Source organism: Apis dorsata, unplaced genomic scaffold (assembly GCF_000469605.1).
Source record: "Apis dorsata unplaced genomic scaffold, Apis dorsata 1.3 scaffold_74, whole genome shotgun sequence".
In the NCBI taxonomy this organism is placed as follows: domain Eukaryota; kingdom Metazoa; phylum Arthropoda; class Insecta; order Hymenoptera; family Apidae; genus Apis; species Apis dorsata.
This window is the reverse complement of record NW_006263372.1, coordinates 859,452-869,137: the sequence shown is the minus strand read 5'-3', so window position 1 is coordinate 869,137 and position 9,686 is coordinate 859,452. Positions and strand designations below refer to the sequence as shown.

The 9,686-nt window shown below is 26.0% G+C and overlaps 2 protein-coding genes and 1 long non-coding RNA gene across 4 annotated transcripts; 2 read left to right on the top strand and 1 right to left on the bottom strand.

Moving 5' to 3' along the window:
• Window positions 1-1,378: 1,378 nt before the first annotated feature.
• On the bottom strand, window positions 1,379-4,041 carry LOC102671566 (zinc metalloproteinase nas-13-like). 2 transcript variants are annotated; one of them, XM_006610470.2, is made up of 4 exons: window positions 3,591-4,041; window positions 2,944-3,249; window positions 2,475-2,608; window positions 1,379-1,846 (listed from the first exon to the last, which is right to left on the bottom strand). In XM_006610470.2, exons 1-4 carry the CDS (start codon window positions 3,928-3,930, stop codon window positions 1,697-1,699), a joined length of 930 nt encoding a protein of 309 aa, XP_006610533.1. In that variant the 5' UTR covers window positions 3,931-4,041; the 3' UTR covers window positions 1,379-1,696. The 2 variants fall into 2 exon arrangements, with proteins under 2 accessions (XP_006610533.1, XP_006610534.1); XM_006610471.2 differs by having other exon boundaries at window positions 1,379-1,804.
• On the top strand, window positions 2,817-4,270 carry LOC102671471. The gene is made up of 3 exons (XR_420998.2): window positions 2,817-3,177; window positions 3,296-3,494; window positions 3,600-4,270. It is a non-coding gene; the product is annotated as an uncharacterized LOC102671471 (long non-coding RNA).
• Window positions 4,271-6,062: 1,792 nt separating this feature from the next.
• Window positions 6,063-8,441, top strand: LOC102671344 (leucine-rich repeat-containing protein 47-like). Its single transcript, XM_006610469.2, has 4 exons — window positions 6,063-6,767; window positions 6,845-7,321; window positions 7,412-7,739; window positions 7,871-8,441. The coding sequence occupies exons 1-4, from the start codon at window positions 6,179-6,181 to the stop codon at window positions 8,070-8,072; spliced, it is 1,596 nt and encodes a 531-aa protein (XP_006610532.1). The 5' UTR covers window positions 6,063-6,178; the 3' UTR covers window positions 8,073-8,441.
• The last annotated feature ends 1,245 nt before the right edge of the window (window positions 8,442-9,686 follow it).

The window sequence follows — 9,686 nt, the reverse complement described above, 5'->3', positions numbered from 1 at the left end:
TCAATGATTCTTTCACGTATTTTCTATTTTCTCTGAAATTAATTGAAATTTTATAATTTTATTACAACAAAAACAATAGAATAAAAATTATATATAATTATATATAATTTTATATATATATAGAAAATATAATATGAAATATAAATAATGAAAAATAATGATGAAAAAATGTTCAATATATAAAAGATAAAAAATAATTTAATAATAAACCATTTGAAATTACTACAATAATAACATTTCTTTACAAATAATATTAAGAAAATAGAAATGAAGAAATAAAACTGTCTGGTCTTGGAAATACTGATAACATAAGCAACCACATCGTTGGATCACGTATCACGTTTTGCGAGCACTCCTTTTATATCCTACTGGAAATAGAATGTCACTCTCTGTAGAAGATCTCAGCTCTTCCGAGTTGATGGTTATGTTTTCGTGCCATTTTTCTATTCTTCTTACAGTTATTTCATCCGGAAAACAATATCATGATTCTTTCAAATAGTAAAGGTGAGATATATTATTAAATTTATCAATTTGATTCCTATAAAAAAAACATATTTTTATATTTTTTGTATTTAAACATAAAATTACGTATTTAAAAGCTATTTTTGAAATTTGTTATAAAATTAGTAATATTTTTTATTTATATTATTTATATATTTATATTTATATAATATTTTTACATAATACGTCTTCATAAGATTATAGGTATGTATTCTAATGTATTCTTCGAATTGGTGATTTTTATCATTGTGAAATAAAAATAATCATGGCGATAAATAATAATTTTTCGATTCCAACAGATAAATAATCGATATTTATGTATTTGCATCAAACATATAGTTCATTAATTTTAACGTTTTTAATTTTATTTATGTGCCATCAGTGAAATGAAATTTTAGAATTATGAAATTATTTTTATATTTGCAATAATCAGTTATCTTGAACAATTCAAAAATAATTTTATTTTCAGAAGCACAAGATCATAATCGAATTAAAAATTATCAAGCAAATTTATATAAACTTGACATTGTTAGCATCTACAATGATATCTACTTTTGTTGGCATTCGTTTCATTTATATGTCTTTCGGATATTCTCAGTGAATTTATCTCTGTGACCCAGTTCGTGTTTAGTCTTAATCCAGAATATTTTGCCAATACCTTTTGATCCTACCACATACAAGATTTTTCTTCTTATCAAAATAATATTATATTAATATAGTATATTCCAAATTTTAATTATGAAAGCATAATAATTAATATTGATGTATTTTAAAGAATACATATTCAAATACTATTTACAATTGAATGTTATTAGAAACATATTAAGAAATATATTATAATATATTTTTTGTGGATGTATTAAAATTAAAAAACCAATTCAGGAAGAATACATTTATTTATCGTACGTGTAATTACATTATTACAAACTGTTAAACTCATTTTCTTAATCACTAATAATCATAAATATTAATTCACATAAACTCTCCTATAAACAAAGAAAGCTTCTTTTCCGGATGCAAGTCACGCATCCTCGTCATTATCGATTTACCATTTCCGTTTCGAAATCCAGTTCGTTTTCATTCCCTTTCGATGTAGTTGTAAAAATAGCGCGATGTATACTAAATTGTAAGAGACTAGATTCATTTTATTACGCTCCAATAAAAATACAGCAAAGGAACGTTCGATTCCCCGCAATCAATAGCTACTCCGTCTTCGTTTGTTGCATTTGTACATTTTTCGAATTTTCTGTATATCTCTTTTGCTGAATCCTTCTCTCTGACCCAGTTGAACTCTCGTATCACCCTGGAATATTTCGCCAATAAAACTTAGAAGGCCGCCTGATTCCTACGAACATCCACAGCACATACACACGTGGACTTTTTCTTTGCAAAAATTTTATATAAAATATTTTCTCGTAATTACGTATCAAAAAATCATAGTTTCTTTTTTAAAAATTTAAACAAAATAAAAAGAGGATTGTACGAAATCGTTAAAAATAAATCACTCGAAAGAAAGATTCTGTTCGATCTGTCGATTACAATTCTAAAAAAGGTAAGATAATTTTTAAGAAAAAACAGTTACTTTTATTTACAATTATTTAAAATTCTCAGAAAATTATTAGGATAAAAAAATATTTATTACTAAAATAAAAGGAAAAAATTATCGAAATATTAAAATCTTGACTTAATTGATGAGATACGATTGCCTCTAATTGCTATCATATTTATCTTTCTTCTTCAAGGTTCGCAAACTCATAAATGTAAAACAGACTTAAGAGATCTTTAAAGAGAGATAATCATCATTTATAGAAAACCTTAAACGGCGACGTGTCACGCGTAATATGATATCGACATAAATCAAATTTTTATTAATAGACCGTTCGTATATTTACGAGATCTCGAAAAGCCACATCGTTTAAAGTTAGAAAGTTTAAGGGGCCTTGATAATTTCGACTTATCGTTTTATTACTTACTTTTGGCACTATGGTAGGTTGTCCGTTCCTGGAAAACGCGTTCGCAGAGTAATGCATTACGCTGCCATAGTCGTATCCAATCCCGAACGCGTCGGTAGTTTCCTTCGAGGCTTTCTCAAAATTTCCGGCATGATCTAAATAAATATTATTTATCCTCATATTTAATTGAAATTTTAAAGAATAATGTTATTTCATAATAATTCATAATATTTCATAATTTAAGAATTCGAATAAAGTGACAAATATATAAGAAGAAATCAAAACTTTTTACAATTTCTTAAAATTCTAAATTTAATTTAAATTAAAAAGAAATTTAAATCGACGAGCAATGGTTATATTTTTAATATTTATGAGATACCTTGCATGATACAATTATTGAAATAAAATGTTAGTAGGAAATAAATAATACATGATCTATTTTAGGAATATTAATTTGAAGCTTCACTTTCGAATGGAGAAAACCACTTACTGCGCAAAATATTATTCCACTGAATCGTGACATACTCGTCCCGTTCAAATCTGCTCTGCTCGTGCAGGAAACCAATGACGTGCATCAGTTCGTGTATCACGGTACCTTTCTTCAATAAACACCCTGGAACCTGAAGATTCACGTCTTGTTTACCACCGATTCTTCCCACGCTGCTCCAACAACCAGTATTGCCAGCCGTGATCCTGATATAATCGCTTTCTTCACCGGTATAAGGTTTGAATTTAACACACGTGTACTTGTGGTAATCGTTCATTGCTTCGTAAATCAAGTTTCTCTGAGCGGTGTCTGTAATTCAAACCGATTAACAATTCCTTTTTTTTTTTCCTTCTAGATTTTCATAAATTTATATCTATCCTGAAGTAGAATTAAAAAATGTTATCAGATTATTCTGTTAATTTTTTTACAAAGAATTCAAAATTAAGGATAGATAAATTAAAAATAAACAAAATTAAGAATAAACGAAAGGATAATTATACAATATGGACAATATTTATTAATTCTTTTCTCAAAGAAAATTTAAATCCATGAAGGTAAAAAATTAAAGATGCCATTTTTTAAATTTCTACAATGAAACAAGAATTAACTAGAGTCGTCCTTTCTCGCTTCCAGTGTGCGATATTACTCACCGAAATAAGGACTAATCATATACGGCACCACGCCACCAGGCCACCGTGCAGCTTCCGCTTTAAGTCCGTTCTTGCCGAGCTGGGGCGGAAACAGAATATCACCCTCCGCATAGTTACCCAACTCTTCCGGATTGCGGTCCCATCCCTCGTGCCAATTCGCTACAATGGCTCCAGTTTCGTTGTCCGGATTCCGGTACAACATCTCGCCAAAATGTTGCAAATGAGCGATCACACCGTGAGGACTGTCCACCGCATTGTCGAAGATGTCTCGACGACGAAATGGCCAGGCTGATACCGAAACCAATAAAACGGAGAAAGAGATAAAGGATATACGATTCATAGCGAGTTGTATCGTATTCGAAAGAATATTTAGAAGCGTCTTCGCAAGGTGTTGGAACTGATTCCACTGACGAAAATTCACCGGTTCTCCCTGACTTTATACGCACCTGAAAAACCCCACCCGTGGATTTGCTCGATGCTTCCGCTTGATATGGAAACGATCGGGGACGGTTGGTGATAACTAGTGGACTTTGGGTAACAGGAAGTCGAGATTTATTCGTACGATTTCTCAAAGGTTTACACGACATGATATTTTTGATGTATGGGATGATGGTCATGGAGGGAATCATCGAATGTCATCGGTGAGGTTGTAAATAATATCATTGATTCATAATTCTGAATCATTTTTCTTTTTTTTTTATGTATACATTTGAGAAATTTTATAAGGAAGATTATTGGATGATAGAATAAAATTTATCGAAGCATAAAAAATTTTTAATAATATAAATATTATTTATATTTAGTTTGTCTCTGTTATAAAAAAATATTAACAAATTTATCTCTTTTTTAATGTAAAAAAATATAAAACTGTATATATATATAATACACTGTATATAAAAGCTTTAGCATATAAAACTATAATTTTGCTATTTTAATATCTTATCTTCTATATTTTTAATATATAATGATATTACTAAAATTTGAATATAATTTAATATTATAAAAAAAATGAAATAAAAACAAAAAATTTGATTCTTTTTATATTTCTTATTACTTATTATAAAAATACGAAATATATTACAATTTCCATGTGATTCGATTCTGAATATAAAAAAAAAAAAACGAAAACATTTACAAATGCGGAAGAGAAGTTATGATTAAATTAAAAATCTTGATGGGTCATTTGAAGTAGTAAAATATTATTTACATGTCGCTCTTTCACGTCGATTGAAATTAACATCCTCCTTCGCACTTTATTCAGATGCAAATCTCATTGGATAACTCCTTCCTATCATTGCTATTCGATATTTTCTATAGACCTTGCCAGTTCCTTCACAACGATGACTATGAACTTCGAAGGTCAGTAATAAAGTCTTTCTTCTTATATCACATCATATTCGTTATGAGTTATGATACTTTTTTCTTTTTACTAGGAACTTTACATTGAAACATCATTGTAATGACGATCGTATATATCTGTCAAATTATCCTCTTTCCCATTGAATCTTTTAATAGGTATTAGAGAATGTTTAATGTAATAATGAAAATAAATATATTCAAATACTTATCTTTTTGCTCGATTTTATATATATATTAATATAATTGTTATAATTAATTCATAATTATATAATTATTTCATTTTAAAACAGTATTTTCATTTCTTCGTATTATATTAAAATTTTAATCTAATTTAGTTTTCAACGAAAATTTAAAATTTAAAATTCTTTTTAGTAGTTTCAGTCTAGAGTAGTTTCAGTCTAGATTATAATTCGTTTAAGATAAAAAGAATTGTATCAAAGTAAAATATATTTAAAAAACCGGTTCAATATATACAGACTTATTTGAAAGATAAATTTTTACATGACACCTTTTTTGCTATTATACGAATTAGATAATTAAAATACTAACTTTCAAGTGATAATTTGCATTTATTAGGAACTTTATTTACATATACATAAATCGACATTTACGAAATTTAAAAATAATTCATTTTTTAAAAAGAAAGAAAGAAAAATTAAAATTTCAGTAATTTTGTAAAAAGAATTTCCGATAAATTAAGAATAATGATTAATTAATTAATCATATGTACTATGTACTATGTATATATATTGATAAAAATGAAAATAATTTTTTCTTTATAATTACAGGAAAAGAATATATAATTATATACTATAAATAAATTTAATTATTTATGTTACAAGTTAAAATTGCTGATTAATATTCAGTCTTTATTTATTTTTTATTTTTTTATCAAGTTTATGATTAAATATCAAAATATAATTCATAGATAATATTAAAATCTGTTTATAGTTTAATTTACTAAAATATGTTTATCATTATTGTTTAATCAAATCATGTATGGCTATTCGTTATATATCTCTACAAAACTTTTATTAGGTTTAAGTTATTTGATGTCTCGTCTTAAATTCATTTATTCTTTTCAATTGCAATTTTTAAATTGCATATGTATATAGATGTCGTTATAATCGTATAACGCATGTTTCAAATTGATCAACCCGGCAAGTAACCTTGAAACTACGTAAATAACATTACCCTTTTATTAAAAATTCATTTAATACTTAATAATAATGACGCTCGATAATTCATGGCATATAATCAAAACTGCAGCTGCAGAGAATAAACATGAATTAGTGTTGTCAGGTCCGGCAATTTCTGAATTGATTCAAAAAAGAGGCTTCGACAAGTCTTTATTTAACCTAGAGCATTTGAATTATTTGAATATTACACAGACATGTTTACACGAAGTGTCAGAAGAAATTGAAAAATTGCAAAATCTAACAACATTGGTATTGCATTCGAATGAGATTTCGAAGATACCTAGCACAATCGGGAAATTAGAAAAACTAAAGGTTCTCGATTGCTCTAGGAACAAGTTGACGTCTTTACCAGATGAAATCGGTAAACTTCCACAATTAACAACTATGAACTTCAGTTCGAACTTTTTGAAATCATTACCTACACAAATTGACAATGTTAAGTTGACTGTTTTGGATCTTTCGAACAATCAGTTTGAAGATTTTCCTGATGTGTGCTATACAGAATTGGTTCATCTTTCTGAAATCTATGTTATGGGAAATCAAATAAAAGAAATTCCTACAATTATAAATCAACTTCCATCTTTAAAAATAATAAATGTAGCAAACAATAGAATTTCAGGTAATTTCTTAAATGATGCCAAATATATCTAATATTATTTTATATAATTGATCTGATTTTTTTTTTCTTTTGTATAGTCATTCCAGGTGAGATCGGTGATTGTAATAAACTCAAGGAACTTCAGTTAAAAGGAAATCCATTGTCAGACAAAAGATTATTAAAATTAGTTGATCAATGTCATAATAAACAAATATTAGAATATGTAAAATTGCATTGTCTTAAACAAGATGGTTCTGTTAATTCAAATTCAAAATCAAAAAAAGGAAAAAAGGTACAAAAGTTATCAGAAAGTGAAAATAATGCTAATGTAATGGATAATTTGACACACAAAATGAAAATACTAAAAATGGCAAATGATACACCAATAATTAAGGTTACAAAATATGTGAAAAATATTAGACCTTACATTGCAGCTTGTATTATTAGAAATATGAGCTTCACAGAAGATAGTTTTAAAAAATTTATTCAACTTCAAACTAAATTACACGATGGCATATGTGAAAAAAGAAATGCAGCTACTATTGCTACACATGACTTAAAATTGATTACTACTGGTAAATATGAAAAACAATAGAAATAATTCAGATATATAAATTACATTTATTTATCTGATACATTTCATTAATGTCATGTTTAATATTTAGGAGATTTAACATATACAGCAAAACCACCAAATGAATTAGAAATCAAACCATTAATGCGTAATAAAGTTTATACTGGTTCTGAACTATTCAAACAATTACAAACTGAAGCTGATAATTTAAGGAAAGAAAAAAAACGCAATGTATATTCTGGCATTCATAAATATCTTTATCTATTAGAAGGTAAACCTTACTTCCCTTGTTTGTTAGATGCTTCAGAACAAGTTATATCATTTCCACCTATAACGAATAGTGATATTACAAAAATGTCAATAAATACCCAAGCAATATTAATAGAAGTAACCAGTGCTTCGTCCTATCAAATTTGCAGGTAACATTAAAATTCATTAATTATAATTAATATTTACTATTAAATTAATTAATTTTATTAAAAATATTAAAATTAACATAAAAAAATTATTCTGATTATAAATTTATAAACTTTTACTTTTTTTTTATTAGGAATGTATTAGATCAATTTTTAAAGGAACTAGTTACTTTTGGTTTAGGATGTGTCTCAGAACAAGAAAATGCTTCAAATTATCATAAATTAGTCATAGAACAAGTAAAAGTAGTAGACATGGAAGGTAATATGAAATTAGTATATCCTTCAAGAGCAGATTTAAATTTTGCAGAAAATTTTATAACAGTATTACGCGAGTAATAAATTACTGTAAGTAATTAAATTGTTCTTTAATCTTGATCTAATCTGCATTTTTCTTTCTTAATCTTTTTAACTATTATTTTTTTGATTGATAACTTGTAAATCTAAATTATTTTCATATTATTATTTTTCATAAATAACACATTATTTTCATATGCCAAATTGTAATTTTTTATTTGTTACTCTGTGAAAATCTTAAGATTAGTATGCAATGTATATAATATTTGCATATTTTATACAGAATCTTTTTGGTATGTATCAATATAATTATATTTTAATCATAATATTTTTATACTGAGATTTGAATCTATGTAAAAATAATAACAATAAGTGTTTTATGTTATGAAAATCAAAAACTGGAAAATAAATATTAAAAAAAAAAAATTTATTATTTATGTTTTGACTTATGTTTTATTTTTCATAAATATACATAGAAGATTATAATTTCCTAAATGTTAATAAAATAACAATTTAAACTTTCTTTAACTAATAAATATTAATGCATATATTTTAATATATTTTATTTGTTTTTAAAATCTGAAATATATATTCGAAATTATTATAAGATTTTATAAAACATGAAAATCACAAAATCATCATTTGTCACTACAAATCATAAAATTTGATCTCTATATATTTTTTTTGTGTACAACATTAAAAATATCTCGTATAGAATAGAATGATTAACCGCAAATTCAAATATCAATAAAAAAACCGCCATTTTATTGGCAGCTGACGACATTGGCGCTGTCGTATCGCGAATCATCCCATAGTAAGCCGGTGAAGAATTCTCATCTGTTTTTATAAATATTGTACTTTGTTTCGTATATCTCAATGCAGTGCAAACTATAAAGATTATCTAAGTGAGAGGTTTTTGTTCATTTTAATAAACATAGTTGGTGAAAGTTACATTTCAAAATATTTAACGACAAGAAGAAATTCGCACGAATTCTGAACTTTCCAACATGCGCGAATGTTTAAAGTGTTAACATGGCGCCGAAACATGACTGGTCATGACGGGGGAATGAGAACGAAATTTTTGAGGTTAGTTGATCATTTTGTCATTTAAGTAATGTCGTATATCGTAAATTTGTCATATAATTAGTTGTATTAATATAATAAACATTACAATAGAAATGTCTATTACATATATTCTACATAATTTAGTTATCATTGCAGAAAACACGTGTCACATTGTATAATTTATCAGTTGTTTTTATAATGATTTAGCAGAACGTCTTGATAGTAATAATAGCTACTTTATAAATATCACTGAACAAAAGAACTTGTATTAGACTTTGTATTACTGTATTTTTTATCAATTTTGTCATAGATATTGTAAATTTCATAGATTGATGCAATGTTATCGAAATTTCTTGTATTTTGTATTTTTTATTATTACTTTTATATGAAATTTTCATAATGTGATAGATTATCTTTTCTTAATTTCTAAAAACTTTATTTAGTTTTAAAATGCTAAAAAATTTGTATAATAATAAATAAATTAATATAGATGAAAAAATTTTTTATGCGCATCAATAATCTTCTAGTAATAATTAATATATATTAAGTTAGTATAATTTATACTATATATTTTATTCATACATAATGATT

Bases quoted from the DNA above. Each gene is read 5' to 3' on its own strand.
- LOC102671566 (XM_006610470.2), bottom strand. From the start codon at position 3,930: ATGAATCGTATATCCTTTATCTCTTTCTCCGTTTTATTGGTTTCGGTA. The intron at 3,250-3,590 runs GTGAGTAATATC...TTTGAATTACAG, and splicing joins TATGATTAGTCCTTATTTCG to ACACCGCTCAGAGAAACTTG. The intron at 1,847-2,474 runs GTAAGTAATAAA...GGATGTTCGTAG, and splicing joins AACCTACCATAGTGCCAAAA to GAATCAGGCGGCCTTCTAAG.
- LOC102671344 (XM_006610469.2), top strand. From the start codon at position 6,179: ATGACGCTCGATAATTCATGGCATATAATCAAAACTGCAGCTGCAGAG. The intron at 6,768-6,844 runs GTAATTTCTTAA...TCTTTTGTATAG, and splicing joins AGCAAACAATAGAATTTCAG to TCATTCCAGGTGAGATCGGT. The intron at 7,322-7,411 runs GTAAATATGAAA...TTTAATATTTAG, and splicing joins CTTAAAATTGATTACTACTG to GAGATTTAACATATACAGCA.